This window comes from Zingiber officinale, chromosome 1B (genome assembly GCF_018446385.1).
Source record: "Zingiber officinale cultivar Zhangliang chromosome 1B, Zo_v1.1, whole genome shotgun sequence".
Lineage (NCBI taxonomy): Eukaryota > Viridiplantae > Streptophyta > Magnoliopsida > Zingiberales > Zingiberaceae > Zingiber > Zingiber officinale.
This window is the reverse complement of record NC_055986.1, coordinates 15,609,138-15,627,911: the sequence shown is the minus strand read 5'-3', so window position 1 is coordinate 15,627,911 and position 18,774 is coordinate 15,609,138. Positions and strand designations below refer to the sequence as shown.

At 39.0% G+C, this 18,774-nt stretch overlaps 3 protein-coding genes and 2 non-coding genes across 5 annotated transcripts; 1 reads left to right on the top strand and 4 right to left on the bottom strand.

Annotated features, from left to right (window-relative positions):
- Window positions 1–4,882, top strand: LOC122051468 (protein spotted leaf 11-like). Its single transcript, XM_042612624.1, has 4 exons — window positions 1–497; window positions 2,642–2,758; window positions 2,911–3,321; window positions 3,414–4,882. The coding sequence occupies exons 1-4, from the start codon at window positions 201–203 to the stop codon at window positions 4,581–4,583; spliced, it is 1,995 nt and encodes a 664-aa protein (XP_042468558.1). The 5' UTR covers window positions 1–200; the 3' UTR covers window positions 4,584–4,882.
- Window positions 4,883–5,334: 452 nt separating this feature from the next.
- On the bottom strand, window positions 5,335–9,436 carry LOC122051476 (heat shock 70 kDa protein 4). The gene is made up of 2 exons (XM_042612635.1): window positions 9,118–9,436; window positions 5,335–7,269 (listed from the first exon to the last, which is right to left on the bottom strand). Exons 1-2 carry the CDS (start codon window positions 9,329–9,331, stop codon window positions 5,537–5,539), a joined length of 1,947 nt encoding a protein of 648 aa, XP_042468569.1. The 5' UTR covers window positions 9,332–9,436; the 3' UTR covers window positions 5,335–5,536.
- On the bottom strand, window positions 7,934–8,050 carry LOC121994965. Its single transcript, XR_006115822.1, has one exon. It is a non-coding gene; the product is annotated as a small nucleolar RNA Z278 (small nucleolar RNA).
- Window positions 8,202–8,286, bottom strand: LOC121995160. The gene has a single exon (XR_006115849.1). It is a non-coding gene; the product is annotated as a small nucleolar RNA U36a (small nucleolar RNA).
- A 668-nt stretch (window positions 9,437–10,104) lies between the features above and the next one.
- On the bottom strand, window positions 10,105–15,246 carry LOC122051460 (ADP-ribosylation factor GTPase-activating protein AGD7-like). The gene is made up of 3 exons (XM_042612611.1): window positions 14,246–15,246; window positions 13,251–13,340; window positions 10,105–10,807 (listed from the first exon to the last, which is right to left on the bottom strand). Exons 1-3 carry the CDS (start codon window positions 15,059–15,061, stop codon window positions 10,343–10,345), a joined length of 1,371 nt encoding a protein of 456 aa, XP_042468545.1. The 5' UTR covers window positions 15,062–15,246; the 3' UTR covers window positions 10,105–10,342.
- Between the last annotated feature and the right edge of the window lie 3,528 nt (window positions 15,247–18,774).

Here is an 18,774-nt window from a genome sequence, read left to right as displayed (position 1 = left end):
ATTCATCGTCTTTTGCTGCCGCTTCCTCTATCGCCTTCAAAGGGCAAAAGAGAGAACAACTTTTCGCCTTCTCTTTCGAACCAGTCTTAATCGCGGAGCAATTCATTCGATCGATCGCTTCATCGAGCTTCACGCAGTTCGATTGGCGAAGTAGTGAGCTATTCGACGGCCAATTGCTGAGTTTTCCACGTAGAAGAGCTATGGAGGAGGGAGAAAACGAAGCCCCTGCGCCGCTGCCAGTCTCGTCGGTGGTTGAGAGGCTGGTAGCGTTGTTGGAGGAGATCGCCGCCATCTCTGACTATAGGAACTCTTACAAGAAGCTATTTTTCAATCTCTCGCGGCGGATCAAGCTGCTGGCGCCCATGTTTGAGGAGCTCAAGGAAAGCAAGGTCCCGATCCCCGTATCGACGCTAGTGACCATGGAAAAGCTTAATCGGGCCCTTGATTTAGCGAAGGAGCTACTCCTACTGGGGAGCAAAGGGAGCAAGATCTTTCTGGTATGTTAAAGAGGCATGCGGTAACTGTTTCGTCTCTTGATTTCTTCTGTTTTGATCTTCAGAAAAGTGGTTTTTGATCTTCAGAAATGTGTTCTCCTTTCTTCCAATTTCCTTCGATGAAATTGTATACTTCTTAGAAACAGATAGTTATTACTTCTATTTTCCTCTTAATTCAGTATCCCACCGTCATGGTAGTTTAATCGGCTGTCTCATTGGCCATTAGCTTGTTTTTGCTTCTTTATGAGGCCACTTTAACTAGGATACGTTCGGTTTTAGTAGTATCTAATATTCTTCGTTTTATTAATACAAGAAATTGCTAATAAGTTTTTTGTGATTGCTGATTGATGTGTGAAATCAAATGTAGAAATTTGTGCATCCCAAGTTTTGCGTCCCAGTCTTTGCCATATTCTGTCAAGATTGTTAGGAAAATATCAGATTCGTGATATAATTAACCAAACAGATAGAACAAGCTAGTGGCAAAAGCAATTCCTCTAAATTTTTCTTTATTTGGTTCTTTTATGCTTAGAGCCTGCAACATAGCTTGACCCTAGTCTCAAAACATGAGATGGTATAATCGAAACATAGATGAGTGGTGCTAGCTTTAAAAGATCAACCCGACTCTTTTATCTTGATCGGAGAATCATAGTTTGAAATCTTGGAAACTTCTAAATCTCTGAGATGCTGTTCAGCGACATAAAAAAGCACAAACACACATCATAATCCATCAGGAACACTAGACAAGGGTTGGTCAAGTGGTTGATTTTATATATTCGTTTACTCTGTAAGAGTTGCACTCCAAGTTTATATCTCGATCAAGTTCAATCATCATGGTGATATGTGATAGGAATTACATCATAAAAGCAGGTCAACTACGTTAGAGTTCAATTTATCTTTAACACTAGTTTAAGTACAAAATCATTTGAGTTTAACTAATCACTAATCATATAAGTGCAGCCTTGTGCATGAGGCAATTTCTGCTATTACTGATGGAAGGGTAAGATGAACCAACCTACCTACATATAGTTACCAGCCCTCCAATGGGGAGAAAAAGGAAACAAAATAAGATTGTTAAGTTTACAATTTTGAGATTTACCCCTATTTTGGTTTTGTACTTACTTTTGCCTATAGAATTATGTTTGAAAGATTAAACTTCTATGGGATGTCATTGCAGCTCACTATGATAAGGGTTGACTGAAGAATATATTTGTTTAATAGTTAGGACGTGGATCAAATGGCATAGTGCTATTACTCATGGCAGATTGTTTTAATTGTCACCTTTCATATATACTTTGTCAACTCCTATGTGCGTAATGGATCAAATCTTTAGTTTTTCATTCTCAGCTAGCCATGGAATATGTCATCATAGTTTGTCTTTGACCTATGCTTTCTAAATCTCTTCATCTTTTCTTTGAACTGTTCTAGAATTATCTGAAACTGATGGCTAGGATAGGAAATGCCTTTTAATCATGTGAACCCAAATGCTTATGGGACTTTATCAACATAGACGTATCACACTGCAACAATTGTGGGTTTCATTATTTAATTATAGAAAAGGAATTAGGAGCAATATTGCATAATTCATTAAGTTATTAGTAAGTGGCATAAAGGCTAAGTGCTTGCCCCCCGCGCCCCCGCCAGCCCGTCCTAGGAGGAGGTAAATCACAGTGATTGAGAAGGCAAGTGGATATGGGGTGAGTTACACAAGGTGCAGGGATTTACGTCCTGTCAGCCTCGAGATTCGACCCCTCGACCTCAAGTGACAAACCTCCATCCATTTACCACCTCAGCTATGCGTGCAGGCACATTAGGTTATTAGTAGCTTGTATGAAGAGTAGGTGGAAACTATTTAAATGGATAACTTATCAGCACATAAGTAGAGGTTGACTGGCTAAAGCAAAAAACCCATAAGTGTAACAAATTACTCTAAAAAAGACTTTGCAATGCTTTTTCTATTTTAAAACTATTATCTTATTCATGTTGTCTATCTTTTGGTTATGGTAGGTTCCTCTAAAATTAATTATCTGAAGTGCTCATCTGAGATTCCTTCTTTCTGATTAGCATATGTTTGGACAACTTATGTTGAGTTCTTTATTACTGTCTTCCATTGATTTATTATTTATCAACATATGAATATTTGGTTTTAGGTTCTAGAGCGAGATCAAATGATGGAAAGATTCCAAGATGTTACTTCTCAACTGGAACAAGCTTTGGATGAAATTTCCCTTGATGAGATTGACATATCTGATGAAGTGAAAGAACAGGTAAACAATCAAAGACAATAGTCTTTGATTGCATTTAACTGTCAGTCGTCTTCAAAGAGCACTTACAAAATCTGTTAGTCTTAGGCTAAAATGTGCCTTTTTGCCTCTTTTCCCCCCCTCGATGGATGCTTACTAATTAGCATTGTCTACAGGTTGAGCTTATGCATTCTCAGTTCAAAAGAGCCAAAGAAAGGATTGATACTATTGATATGGAGCTTTATGCTGATCTGTTAAAGGTTTACAATATGACCACTGATGCCAAGGTGGATCCTGTGATTCTACGGAGATTGACAGAAAAATTACAGCTGATCACTATAGCAGATCTCAAACAAGAATCTGTTACCTTGCATGAGATGGTTTCTGATGGTGGAGATCCTGGAGAGGTCATTGAAAAGATGTCCATGCTGCTAAAAAAGATCAAGGATTTTGTACAAACACATGAACCAGAACTGGGCTTTCTGACAGCCACAAACGTTGGCAATACTCCTGTCATTCCAGATGATTTCCGCTGCCCTATATCCCTGGAGCTAATGGGGGATCCAGTTATTGTGTCAACTGGACAGGTCAATAAATATCCATTTTGATTTCATTAAGAGATTCATCTTATGGGTCTTAAAGATAACAGTAATTATTTTTATTCATTTCTATTTTACAGACTTATGAACGGAGGTGCATTGAAAAATGGATGGAAGCGGGACATGATACTTGTCCAAAGACACAACAAAAACTATTCAGCACATCGTTAACCCCAAATTATGTCCTTCGCAGCCTCATAGACCAATGGTGTGAAACAAATGGCATGGATCCACCCAAGCGTCCTGTGCAAACTGGAAAACCTCAATCAGTCTGTTCTGCAGGTGAACATGTAAAAGTTGTTGATCTTGTTCGAAAGCTATCTTCACAGAACCTTGAAGATCAACGGTCAGCTGCTGGCGAACTTCGTTCGCTTGCCAAGAGAAATGCAGATAACAGGATCTGCATTGCTGAGGCTGGTGCTATATCTATTCTTGTCAGTTTGCTCAGTACAAATGATGCTCGCACACAGGAGCATGCTGTCACTGCACTTCTGAACCTCTCTATATATGAGGAAAACAAGAGTAAGATAATCTTCTCTGGCGCTGTGCCTGGGATAGTGCATGTTCTCAAGAAGGGCAGCATGGAAGCACGGGAGAATGCTGCTGCGACACTTTTCAGCCTCTCGGTGGTGGATAGGAACAAAGTGATAATTGGTGATTCGGGAGCTATTCCCCCTCTTGTTTCGCTTTTAAGTGAAGGAAGCCAAAGAGGAAAGAAGGATGCTGCAACGGCACTCTTCAACCTATGCATTTACCATGGTAACAAGGGAAGGGCAGTTCGGTCTGGGGCGATTCAAATACTGATAACACTCTTGACAGATCCAGAAGGAACTATGATGGATGAAGCACTTGCTATCATGGCAATCCTTTCAGGCCATCCTGAGGGAAAGGCAGCAATCACGGCTGCTGAAGCACTGCCAGTGCTAGTAAAGGTGATAAAAAGTGGGTCACCGAGGAACAAGGAAAATGCAGCAGCTGTCTTGGTGCACCTCTGCAATGGGGAGCAACAGCAACAAAATTTGACAGAGTTGCAGGAGCAAGGGATGATGGTGCCCCTGCAGGAAATGATGGAGAGTGGCACTGACCGAGGCAAGAGGAAGGCTGCACAGTTGCTTGAGCGCATGAAAAGATTTTTGGAACAACAGGAGGCTCAAAGTCAGGCTGAGGCTCAGTCTCGAGCTCAAATGCAGGAAATGGCAGACAATTTAACGGGTACAATTTCATCGGCTTTGACTTTGACTGATACGTAGCTACTTTGTTCTTTTGCTTGACAACAAGTTGAAATGATTGTTGTAGTCTAATTATAAGATTGGCGGTGGAAGATCACCTGCCTGGCAGAGTTGTAAGTTAATTGGGTTGGGATTCTGTGTCGAGGATCAATCAGATGCGAAAGTTAATTTAGTTGTGATTGTGTGAGTTTGGGTGATCAACCAGGTGCGATAATTAGTGTCGCAACTGCCATAGCAGGAACGGGGAAGTGTGACATTGTTACATGGTGATGATGTAAGTTATCATCAAATTTTATGGAGGGTTGCATCTGTTTTGAGTCTCTTGACAATAAGTTAAATGCTTCAATCATGCTGTTTTTGGTCAAGGAAAATGAGAATGAAGAGAGGCTCTACCAATCATCTCTTTTTTGTTTCCTATTCAGGTAAAAAGATTTTTTTTGGCTTGCTTTCATGGTTTTTTTGATGTTCAGTATTGTGATTTTGATAAACTTTTTTTTTCAAGATATAAGAATGAGTCCAGCGTGTGTGATCTGCAAATGGTTTCAGTTTACTTTCACAAAGATATAAGAATGAGTAAATTTACTGTAAAGTCTCTTGATTTCAATAATATTTGTGTTTATCCATGAAATTTGAAATACGTAAATTAATTATTTAATAAAATAAGTTCCCTCATTTTTTCCCACGTAAATTAACTAACTTTCATCCAAACCCAATTTGGATCTCAACAAATCCAATTTCCCCAACTGCACCAACAAAACTTACTAGATAAACATGGATCAAAATAATAAATATTCCTACCATGTTAACTTGACGGAAATTAGACGCAAAACTATAGTTCAGAAAACAACGGGCATGACCTACATCGAGGTCATGACATAAATAGCAACAAGTTACTTAGATACGGAAGACAAACACTAACATGCAACAATCGTACTAGAAGAGTAGAAAAGACTAAAGAGTGCGTGGACTGGTGCTTAATCAACCTCCTCAATCTTGGGCCCTGCTCCACTGGCACCAGCTGATGGTATGTCATCATCCACTCCCCCAGACATGTCGGCACCGTCTCCCTGATACATCTTTGCAATAATCGGATTGCAAATGCCCTCCAGCTCCTTCATCTTGTCATCAAACTCATCAGCTTCAGCAAGTTGGTTGCCTTCGAGCCACTGGATAGCTTGCTCAATCGCATCTTCAATCTTTTTCTTGTCCCCAGCAGCCAGCTTAGATGCAATCTTCTCATCCTTGATGGTATTTCTCATGTTGTAGGCATAGTTCTCCAGGGCATTCTTGGACTCCACCTTTTTCTTGTGCTCCTCGTCCTCTGACTTGTACTTCTCCGCTTCCTGTACCATCTTCTCAATCTCCTCCTTGCTGAGCCTACCCTTGTCGTTAGTTATAGTGATTTTGTTCTTCTGCCCAGTAGTTTTGTCCTCAGCTGATACATTCAGAATCCCATTGGCATCAATATCAAAGCAAACTGTGATCTGGGGAACACCTCGAGGAGCAGGTGGAATTCCTGACAGCTCAAATTTTCCAAGTAGATTGTTGTCTCTGGTCCTGGCCCTCTCACCCTCGTACACTTGAATCAAGACACCAGGTTGATTGTCTGAGTAGGTTGAAAATACTTGCTCTTTCTTTGTAGGAATGGTGGTGTTCCGTGGGATTAAGACAGTCATGACACCTCCAGCTGTCTCTAGACCCAGGGAAAGAGGAGTCACATCCAACAGAAGGAGGTCCTGAACCTTTTCATTACCCTCCCCACTAAGGATAGCAGCTTGAACGGCAGCACCATAAGCAACTGCCTCATCCGGATTTATACTCTTGCACAGCTCTTTCCCGTTGAAGAAGTCCTGCAACAACTGCTGCACCTTAGGAATTCTGGTGGATCCACCAACAAGAACCACATCATGAATGGTGCTCTTGTCCATCTTTGCATCTCTCAAACATTTCTCCACAGGTTCCATGCACTTCCTAAAGAGATCCATATTAAGCTCCTCAAACCGGGCTCGAGTAATCGTAGAGTAGAAGTCAATGCCCTCGTACAAGGAATCAATCTCAATGGTGGTTTGTGCAGTGGAGGAAAGTGTCCTCTTTGCCCTCTCACATGCAGTTCTCAGCCTCCTCAGCGACCTCGGGTTTCCACTGATATCCTTTTTGTGCTTTCTCTTAAACTCTTGGACAAAATGGTTCACCATGCGATTGTCAAAATCCTCTCCACCAAGATGGGTGTCACCAGCAGTAGCCTTCACCTCGAAGATACCCTCTTCAATTGTCAATAGAGAAACATCAAAGGTGCCACCACCGAGATCAAAGATAAGGACATTCTTCTCACCAACACTGCTTGCTTTCTTGTCAAGGCCATAAGCAATAGCAGCGGCAGTGGGCTCATTGATAATCCTCATCACATTAAGACCAGAAATGACACCAGCATCTTTTGTTGCCTGACGCTGCGAGTCATTAAAGTAAGCAGGCACAGTGACAACAGCATTTTTAACAACAGATCCAAGGTATGCTTCAGCAATTTCTTTCATCTTGATCAAAACCATAGAAGAGATCTCTTCAGCTGAAAACTGCTTTTCCTCCGCCTTGTAATTGACAACAATCATGGGTTTGTCACCTGGACCAGCAACAACCTTAAAAGGCCAATGCTTGATGTCGCTTTGAACTGAAGCATCACTGAATCGCCTTCCAATTAAGCGCTTGGCATCTGTTGGAGTATAAAGATTAAATTACAGTAATAGTTCATAAATTTAAAAACACTGGAGAGAAAAAGGCCTATAAAAATCAAATAACAAATGAGAGATTCATTTTTACCAAGTACTAAGTTCTAATAAATAGAATAAAAAATATGACAATATTCATGGTAAAAATCACATTAAGAGCTTAAACAACAGTGTTAAAGAATTAGACCAATTGTAAGCAAGTAAATGAAAAATTCATAGGACGACACAACAAAGCCAGTATGAACACATTACAGGTTCAAATGAAATCACCAATCAAATATATGAACTTGAAAAGTCAAATTGATGTTCGTTAATAAAAAATTCTAGGCACCACCACTTTCAGGTCAGAAGCTTTTATTTCCTTAAGCAAATTTAGTGCTGTGATTCAGATCCCCAAGTGAAAGAGAGAACAATATTTAATTTTGTGAATTCATGAGTTCCAGATGATCGGTTCATATACTAGGCATGAGGATAGGTTGCAAGCAAGGAAATAGCAAATGTTGACTTAGTTACGATGTTAGAACACACAAAGAGACAAAACCACCAACTAAAGCTGAGTTTTATTTGCTTTTTCTGGCAATTGTTCAATTGAAATAATATGCAAAAAAATAGTAAAAAGTTGGAATCTTATGGATAAAGAATCGTTTTGCATCAGAAAAGTCTAAATATTGCATCTGATCATAGCAAAACAAAGTAGGTTCTCCCAGCAAGAGCAGGGACTTGGAGCCATCTATACATCAATCCAATGGACAAAACACCATTAGCAGAGACAATGAAACAAATTCTAAAAACAGAAAACTATATGTAAATATAAATGTTAAGACATTAAATAATTCCATTGATCATCATCTCTGAAGCAAAACTAGATAATCAAAACTGTAAAACAAGTCTTCACTGCAAATTGATAAAACTCAACAGGCTCATATTAAGAAATTCAACCATTTTTTCCCATATGCTTCATGATTACTATCAGAAGCGCGGGCAAGCTATAATCATCGCCCAAATCAAATCAAAGAAGATTCATTCCATTAATTAAAATGCGGCAATAATTTTCAAGGCGTAATATCCAAGAAAAACAAACCCAACGATAACCTCACCAGACAGATCTGTGCATCCATGATTTAGGGTAAGATTTTTTTAAAAAAAATAAGGTGAGGAGATGCAAGATAGCTTAAAGTGAGGACGGAAAATAGCAAATATTTCAGCCGACAACCACAGTCATCAGAACGCTAGCATCAACTAGATGGTCGTTTCAAAGCTGTGGATCAATCTAGCACATAATTCTTGGCGTTATATGAGAGAAATAAAGAGAAGATTGAGAAAAAAAATGATTTCGCCACCATCAAACCACTAATCTGGATACAAACGCAAGGCATAAGTGGCCCCAATAATCATGGCCCTGTTTCCATTGGACAGGGAGAGGCAGCACAACAGGGTTGGAGAGCACCTCACTGGCCAGCGGAGATTTGCACGAGCAGACGCAAGGGGATGTGAATAGAGGTCAATGATACCAAAACAAAAAACAGTACTAAATATTTTCATTAAACATCATTTTCTGGAAAATATATATATATAATAAAATAGAAATGTCCGAACCAAACAGAGACAAAGTCTCAAAGTTTACATAGATCTCGAACAAACATAACAACTACGTAGAGATCAGATCATATTAACCCGGATTATATAACATCAAAATAAACCAGATCCACATCATAAAGATAGAGCTTTGATACCGCTGGTAATTAAAAAGTGCATTCTCGTAAAGTAACGCAATATACAGAAGCAAATAACAAATAAAGAAGCGTGTAAATAGATCTAAAGCTCAGACTCACCGAACACGGTGTTGATCGGGTTCATGGCGACCTGGTTCTTGGCGGCGTCTCCGATGAGGCGCTCGGTGTCGGTAAATGCAACATAAGATGGGGTAGTGCGATTACCCTGGTCATTGGCGATGATCTCGACACGATCATGCTGCCACACACCCACGCACGAATAGGTGGTACCGAGATCGATCCCGATAGCCGGCCCTTCACCCTTTCCAGCCATATCCCTGGAAATCAAACGGACGCTGAGAACGTAGATTCAGAGGCGATAGAACAATGACTTCTGCCGCTAGGGTTTGCGAGTCGCTGTGTAGGAACCCGGAATATGGGAGTGTTTATATAGCGATTCCAGGTTCTAGAATGTTCCATTGGAATAGTCTAAACCGCACGATCCGATATGAACGGCAGAGATTTTATTTAACATTAAGCGGGAAGAGTGCGAGCCTCTGTCGGTGTTATAGGTGGGAAGACTCGAGGGGATGCAGCGCGGCGCAGAAAGGCATTCATACGCGATTTCCACCACAGGCTCTCCGCGGTGGCATAACACGGCTCTATGTTTTTGCCCTAGTCAAATAAGAAGCCAGCAAATAACTCGGAGACTCGTAAAGATAATCGGATTATCCTTTGATTTACAGATAAAATATGTAACTTTGCAACTGGTAGGAAATAAATTCCAGAATGCAACAGCAGTGTTTTTGTTTTGCAAAAGACAAACGAATTCGAAATTGATAGCTTTGCAACTGTGGAGCTTTGCAATTATTTTCAAGCCTGTATGATTGTTAGAACCGATTTCAAGAACTTGATTGTTCGACTATGACCGGAAGCACGGCCTAGGAACGAACACATAGTTATGAATGAGATACCAGCAAATGTTTCCACAACTTGTTCGATCAGCAAACGACAGAACTAACATATCCTAGTTATGGTTTCGAACATGGCTAATAATTAACAATATCTGTTATTCTTCCCCTTGTCGATGCAAAGACATACAAAATGTGTGCATGAAGTACAAATTAACTAACAATCAAGGTGCAAAATAAGCGTCAGAAAACAAATTCGTTAATTGTGGACACAATGAATTACTATCCTTGCAAAAAATATAGAAGAAAAAAAGGTGTAGATGATCCTTCTTGGATGCGACTACTGGGATATACCCAAGTAATCAAAAATACAAACCTGCATTACCCAACACTCATTTTTGATGCTAAATGAAGGTGTAGAAAAGCTACTGGAATCAGTGGAAGCCACCTTCGAACCATCCAGAACCAGATTTTGTGCCCTGAGTTGTAGTGTCATTCGATGAGCTGTGATTGTAACTTTCATAGCTATCGTCGTCTCTGTCGTCATCCCAGCCAGCCCAGCCTTCGTTGCTCTTTTTCTCCTTTCCATGCTCTTCCTTCTTTTCGTTGTCATCCCAATCATCCCAGGAACTGGTGGAATTGTTACGTCTGCTTGCATTATCTTCAGAAGTATTCTGGTACCTGCTAACCTGTCCAGACTCTTGATTACTACCAACATTCTCTCTCTCCTTCCATGGCCAATCATCCCCCTTCCAATTGATCCCTTCTTTAGAGTATTCTTCAACTTTTTGTGTTGCCAACGCCATCACACCCCTCATTATCCCCCATGTCCTCTGCCCTATTTCGGTGGTTTTTGTGGCCACCACATTGACTTTCTGATCGTAACCTCCCTCAACTACCTGTATTAAGAATGTGAAAATGAAGCATTTAACTGGGATGCTAATCAAATTAATTAAGTGAAAAAAGAGTTCCAATAATACACTACAAAGAGGGAAGAAATAGTCAGGAAGATACAGAAGCATAAGGTACATGCTACACCAATGCCTTGGCTTCCAGATCCTTGAGGTTAAAATCCAACAAAGATCCAAATGTAGATGAGACTAGGATGCTTGTCTTGGTCCCTGAATATCTGTTTTTTTACTAACCTAGTACAAAATGCATTGCTATTAAAGAAATTCAAGATGTGGAATATGTATATATTTATAATATGACTAATGCAATCAAGGATTTCTTAAAACAAATTTAGAAACATGTATTTACATGCAGTCCACAGCGAATGCATTACTTTGGTAAACCTTTAGGTCAGATTTGTTTTCTTATGCATCTGCTGTGATTGTTTAAGATGATTTTAACTTTCTAACAACATTTGGTTACGTGAACATTGAACAAATGCCTTCAGAAAGCTTGTTAAAGAGACATAAAGTGTTAAAAAAAAATAACAAGTCTTAGGATTATAATTAGAATGTAGCAGGAAACATCACTGCAAGAAAAGCATACATTATGTCATGCTTTCCAAGAAAAGAGAATTAAAAAAAAGTAGTGCAATGAATTTTCACAAATTTACATGTTGCGGAGCATATTATTTCAGGAAAAGTAAAATGGGCATTTACATGTGAAACTGGGTCTCCCACTTGCGCCATTCATGAAATTTAGAATCCTATAAGAAAAGACTCCCTATTGTGAATTTCCACTAAGAAAGCTACATCCTTTTGGTCATCCACCTCTTCTTTTTCCTCTTCCTTTTGATCAGCACATTAATCAGCATCGAAACATTATTGATCCACCAAGCTATAAACCCTTTATCACATGACATTTTATGTGCAACTATGATATTAAAAAAAGATGGTCATCATTAAAAAAATAAATTTGATGGGTACTTTCTGATATAGAATTCTTAGTATTGTAGTACTGTTACATTATGTCTGAATTTCTTTTAGAATGGTTTGATATTTGATATATGATTTTAAAAGTTAATCAGTGTAACTTTTGTTATAGTTATTTCAAATTGTAAAATTATGTGCATTTCTCCTAAGTAGATTTGCATCTTAGAGTAGGCCCTACAACATCTTACCAACTAGTTGTGCCTAGTGCCTTTAAAACACGGTTGATAGGGACAACAAATAGTGAATCTTATATCTGTCTCATTCTCCTTGAAAAGTGCTTTGTTGAACTTTCTGTTCAGCCACTTATTCTTCTTGTTAATAGGCCTATATCATTGTAACATATTCATGAACATTGAAATAGACTTAGCAACCAAAGTAATAGGAGACAAAAGCAACGAATTGAATGATTAAACAAAGTTGCTTGATCTTCTAATGCCAACTGCAAGCTTACAGTAAAATTAAGACGTTTTAACTAGATCTTAATAACCATCACGGGCATATGCCAAAAATTCATGAACATTATACTTATTTGTAACTGAAGATTTTGTTCAAATAAAATCATAGATTGGAAATTCTAATAGTATAATCTTACTGGTATGATTCATGTGGCTAGCCCAAATAGTTGGGACCGAATAGTTGTTTTTAGACTTTAGTGGCTTTCTTTGTTAACTTGCCACTAAATAGAAATAGTATATGTTATTGAACTTTATCCAGATTGATATGGCAAATTTTCATACATATGATTGCAAATCTATGTTTCATATATTTACCACCATTTAATTTTACAAATATAGCATCCTAAAATTTAAAATTTTGTATATGTGTCATTAACAAATTTCTCTCTAAGAATAGTCAATTATTATAAAAATCCACAATGTTGTCCTTTAACTTTGAATATGATATAAAGTGAATTTAATTAGCTATCAATATTATTTGTTAATTCTTTCATGTATATTTATTAATATTTTGAATGACAATTGAATACTAAGGAAAATGATAGGAAATAAAATATAAAGATAATAGAGAAGCAGAGAAAAAATGATATGAACATGAGATTGGTTAAAACTAATTCCATTTATGAGAAATTTATATGCTTATAAGGATATATATGGGATATCAAATTTATGCATTATTAGCTCTTTTTTCTGCAATGGCAATTATGATAATATTTATCCCGTTGATATTCTGTTTGTAAGGAAACCTAAGATGAGGAGGTTACACCGTGAAATCGTTAAGTAAATCAAGTATAAATAAATATTTTCTTCAACATAAGGAATGGATCTGAGTACTAACCCATAACATGGATTATTGAAACAAGCTTGAAGCCAAAAAAAAAAAAAAAAGTCAAAGGTTCCAACTTGTTTCCAACACTATATATAGAAACAATGGGAATGGCTAAACATAAATGTGCATGAAAAAGCTTACGCAAGTAGAACATGCATAAAAAAATGAAGAGTACCTTGGATGCTAGATCCTTCGTGCCTGTTTGTACTGCATTGGCAGCTGACTGTGCTGCAGAGGTAGCTATAAGCGATAGTCGACCAAAACCCTATTAAATAAAGAAGAATAAGGCATATCTTCATACTAAATAACAAACAGCCAAAGATGAAATCCAATCATGAAATAGGTTTCATAATTTCCAAAAAGCTCAAGAGAAAAAAAAAACTACTTATCAGAAAACTCATTCATACATTTGTTGGCTTATGCTGAAATAAACATGCTGTATGTAATTGCTACAAATTTGCTTTCGAGGACAGCATATTGTTTCTTGCTGATACCACAATCCACAAGTTCTCCAATCATGGATCTTAAGTATCTAATTGTCCAACCTCTTACCTAAACGTGTATGCAGAATTGCCTACCATTCATCCTGCTGCCCATTGGCATTTCACTATGTTGATTCTCACTTTACTATTATAGATACTATTGATATGTTATCACTTAGCAAGTTAAGTCTAGTAGATATAGTTAAAAGAGTAGAGGACAACTAAAGAAAACTATAAGATCCATTATGCCGATTCAAAATAGTTGCTCCTTACATGATAATATGCCATTATGGAACCAAAAAAATAGATTGAAATTCGATTTGCCACCAAAAGGCAAAGATTATCTCATTTAACAAAAGCAATGCCACTCAAAATCTAAGGTTGGCAGTAGCTACCAAGTATGAGATACCATGATAATAATATCCCAACAACGTTGGGCCTAAAATGCCCAAGTAAGCAAGGGTTCAGGTAAAATGTGTACACAGGAAAGGAATCCCATTTCTATCAGAAACTAGTAATCGACTGGACATGCTAATATGCTATATTTACTGATATTAAGTTTTTCTAGTTAAATACCTGAATTCTGGAACTCTATAATCATTTTATTTGACTGTCCATTCAAATATAAAAGCGAACAAACAGCATGATGAATAGTTAATTATCTATGACAGGATCAAGTTTCCTTCACCTGAGAAACAATGGAAACAGTATCCTGGAGAAGATCACCAGGAGGGTTATTCTTCGGAGCAGAAGGTGGTGGCGTTGAACCAAAACCAACATATTTTCCTCCCTGAGATGGAGGAATTCCCTCAGGACGAGAAGCATTTTCGGACATCTTCCTCGAGAAAAAGCCCTCCTTGTTGGCGGCGGATGCTTCCAATTGCCCTTTGGAATAGATGTTCTCCGTTGACCTGGATCTGGAGGGCGGTTGCACCCCTCTTTCTTCTCCTCTTCCCGTCCTAAAATCACCCACCGATTGGTTCCTCCGGATATCGGACGAGGATGTCAATTCCTCGCTGTCCCAACTATCCCAACCGCCGTCACCCATCAAGTAGCCACCTTTGCTAGCGCCTGGTGCCAAGGGAGGTTTCTTCGCCCCCGAACCAAGCGTTTCCTTGACGACGGGCGGATCACGCCATGATCGGCCATCTGCGAGGGCCTGGATCCGCTCGCGATACACGCCGGCGGCCCCCGTATTATACTTGACGACGATGTCCGTCTCTTTGGGGACGCCGTACTGGCCAAGGAAAGCGTTGAGGCGATCATTTCCTCCGGCCTCCATCTTCTTGAGCTGGACCTCGGACCAGGCGTCCATCGTGACCGATCGGACGAAGCTAATGTGGACGCCGAGGCCCCGGTGCTTCCCGGAGCATTCGAGGCACATGAAGACGCCGTAGGATACGGAGGCCCACTGCGGGTTCTTCTGCGCGCAGTCGACGCACGTCCTGTTCCCCGGCTGCGCCTGGAGCTCGCGCAGGCGGCGGGTAGCGGAGGCGTCAGCCATCGATCAAAATCTACGATTCCGATGGGATCCAGAGAAGAGAAGGAAATCCTAGAACGCGAAATGCCGAGGTATCATGGCAGATCGAGTTATGGTAATGGAGGCGGTCGATGCCATCTTGAATCGCGCCCCTTTCGCCTCTCGTTCTTTCCTTCTCCGTTTGGCGAGTTAATTTGTTTTAATTTTATCGCGTGGGATTAATTATTTATTAGGTCATTTTTGAGCGTTCAACGTCGTGTGCAAGTAGTGCTTCGGGAAAGCGACAAAAAAGGTTGAAACCAGAGAAGGAAAACAACTAAGGCAGTTGGGCCGCCCATAATCTTAACAAGTTTAAACTGGCCAGGCCCTATTAGTTCACAGCCCATATTAAGAGATATATACTAGGCATGTGAAAGGTCAACGACCACGTCACGGTCAACGGGACGTCTCTTCTTCTTCATCCTCTTCCTCCTCTTCGTCCTCCCACAGCCCAACGGCGCGCATGACGCTGACAGAGGCCGCGAGCACCGCCACGGCGAACAGCGGAGGGATGACGGCGTCGACGGCTGATCGGTCGAAGAGGTAGACAGGCACGCAGACCACCTCCCCTGGCGGGCCATCCATCGGGAGCCGCACTGACGCGGCGCCGCACCGCCGCGCGAAGGAGGAGGCCTGCGAGATGGCCCACACGAAGGCAACCTCAGGCGAGAAGGCGGCCATGGCGACGGTGGCGGAGATGACGGCTGTCCAGGTGGCGGCGTAGAAGAGAAGCGGCCGCCGGCGTAGGAGGAAAGCGAAGGGCATGGCGGACGTAATCACCGGCGGCCGTGCGAGAACCATACAAATAATGGCGCGATGGAGGAGCAGGTGACTTAGTCGAATCTCGCAGCGACTCCTCTTGTGCATTAACGGTTCGGTTGATCCGAACAATCGCTATTATTTAAATTTTTAGAAAACTATTTTTTTAATGACACATTTCACCAAACACTAATAAAGGAAAAAAAAAATCACTTCACCAACTATATATTAATACACAAATTTGCAATTTAATCTCCATACCAACATTAGCTTGTTTCCAAATAGTTCTTTGTCCATCTTTCAAGTTAATAAACCGAATGGAAGATGCATTTCGAATTGAGAAAAAATATATTCTTTTTATATAAATTAAATCTAATCTTCATTGGCCGGACTGAACATCGGGCGTAATAACACATTATTTCTTAGGATAAAATGGGTTCGGTTATATTGCAGTGCAGTGAGCAAGGTCAAATTAATGAACTATAACGATGACGAATCTAGACACTGTAGATGCCTATTCAAAAATAATTATGTTCATTCAGAGGAAAAAATACGATTTGGCCAATTTAAAATCTGTCGGATAATGAACTCGAAGAATAGAATAAAATACAATTCGATTTTAGGATCTTTTCTTGTTAATTTAGTAATCTTTCTTCTGGCGTTGCCTCAATGGTCTGATCCCAATCACGAACGGAAATAGAATCAATTTTTACAATTACAAATGCTTTCTTGATCTGGTGGTATACAGAGAAAAATGAAGTCACACTTCTCCCTTCTTTCACTATATTTTTATATATATATTCTCTCCCTTTCTTTCACTATGTTTTTTTTTTATATATCACTCTGTATGTAAAAGTAGTTTTTAGGGAGATTATCGGAGAGAAAAATAAGGGGACATTTGGTTTAGGGGAATAGAAGTGGGGAATGAGAATGAGAATCATTGATTGTCATTGTTAATGTTTGGATTATAGGAATAGGAATGCAAATAAGGGAATGAATCCTTGAAATTGGGTAATAACTCATTCCCATGTACCTCCCCTTCAATGAGTCATTACCCTATTTTCATCAATCAAAATATTCTCTTATTCCAAAAATACCCTTGACCCAAAATTAAAATTTTCTCCCTTAATATCAAATATCAAAATATATTTATTTATTTTTTCTTTCATATCACTTCTCTCTCCTTGCTCTCTCTCATCATATTTTCTCTCTCATCATTTTATCACACACTTTCTCTCTTCTATCACACTCTCTTTCCTTTTTTTTCTCATTACACTTTCTCTCTCATCATACTTTCTCTCTCCTCAATCTCTTCCATCGCACTCTCTTCCTTCCTTTTTTCTCATCATACTTTCTCTCTCCTCAATCTCTCACACCACACTCCCTTTTCTTTTTTTTTTTCTCATTACACTTTTGCTCTCGTCACACTTTCTCTCTCCTCAATCTCTCTTGTCACACTCCCTCATTTTTTTCCTCAACACACTTTCTCTCTCATCATACTTTCTCCCTCATCATACTTTCTCTCTCCTCAATTTCTCTCATCACACTCAATGTTCTCTTTTTTTCATCATACTTTCTCTCTCATCATACTTTATCTCTCACCATACTTTCTCTCTCCTCAATCTCTCTCATCACACACTCTCTCCTCATTTTTTTCTCATTACATTTTCTCTCTCTTCATCCTCTCCCATCGTACTTTCTCTCACATCATATTTTCTTCTCTCATCTTCTCTCATCATGCTTTCTCCTATCATACTCTTTTTTCTCATTTTCTCTCATCACACTTTCTCTCTCTTCATTCTTTCACATCACACTTTCTCTCTCTTCATTCTTTCTCATCACACTTTCTCTCTCATCATACTTTCTCTCTCATCATACTTTCTCTCTCATCATTCTCTTTCATCATATTTTTCTCTCACATTCATCTTTCTCTCACATCTAATTTTACTCTTATTTTTCTTTAAAGGTAAAAAAGGAAATTTTGATTTATTCCGATAGAAAATATGCAACTAACCAAACATTACTTTTAAGAGTGATCCATGCTCATACTCATTCCCATTCCACAATACAATGATTCCCATTCTGATTCATATTCCTAGGAAAGAACCAAACGCCCCCTAACTATTCCCTCCAAATCAATTCAAATGCTTGGATTGATTTGGGTTAGGCTTGGGTCAGTCATCATGGGCGACCCATGTTATCATCTTTCATTTCTTATATCTCCTACTCGCACATGAGGGCAAGACTTCTTCAATCTCTAGATACATCATAATCATATACTACTAATTTTATACAAGCAAATGGATCGTGTGACCAATGAGCATATTAAATAAGAGCTCATAGTCATACACCTATTAAGGATATATAGCAGCTCAATTCAAAGTAATCATGAGAACATTTTACTCGTTATACCCCAGATTTATATTACTACACAAATCAATGTATCTCTTATCCCAGAAATAATAAGAGCATACTTGATTCAAAATATTTATTTATTTTTATATATTTACAATTATGTTCTAACAACTAAGTTAAACATAATTAGTTGGCTTGTGAATATAAAACTAGTGTCGAAATAAATCTTCCTTTCCCACTTGAATCTTTCAATATTTATTTATATCTGCTTTCTTAGACATGTACCGTATTGTCGAATCATTTATATCTATTAGTAGCATGCTAAAGTAGCATCACTGAGAAAAAATAAAAGAAACAATTGAAAGTCTTAAGGGTATTAGATTAAGTTTGTATATATATATATCAACCTATGGATCTCACACAATGAGTTGGGACTTAACAACTCAATTTCTAAATAGTTACTTCAGCACACGTGGTATGAAACACGTGTTACGATATGTTTCTTCCTCTTTGGAAGCGTATGTCATAAAAAAATTCACATCATACAGATCTTAGTTCAAGTGTATCTCAACACTTAACTTGAG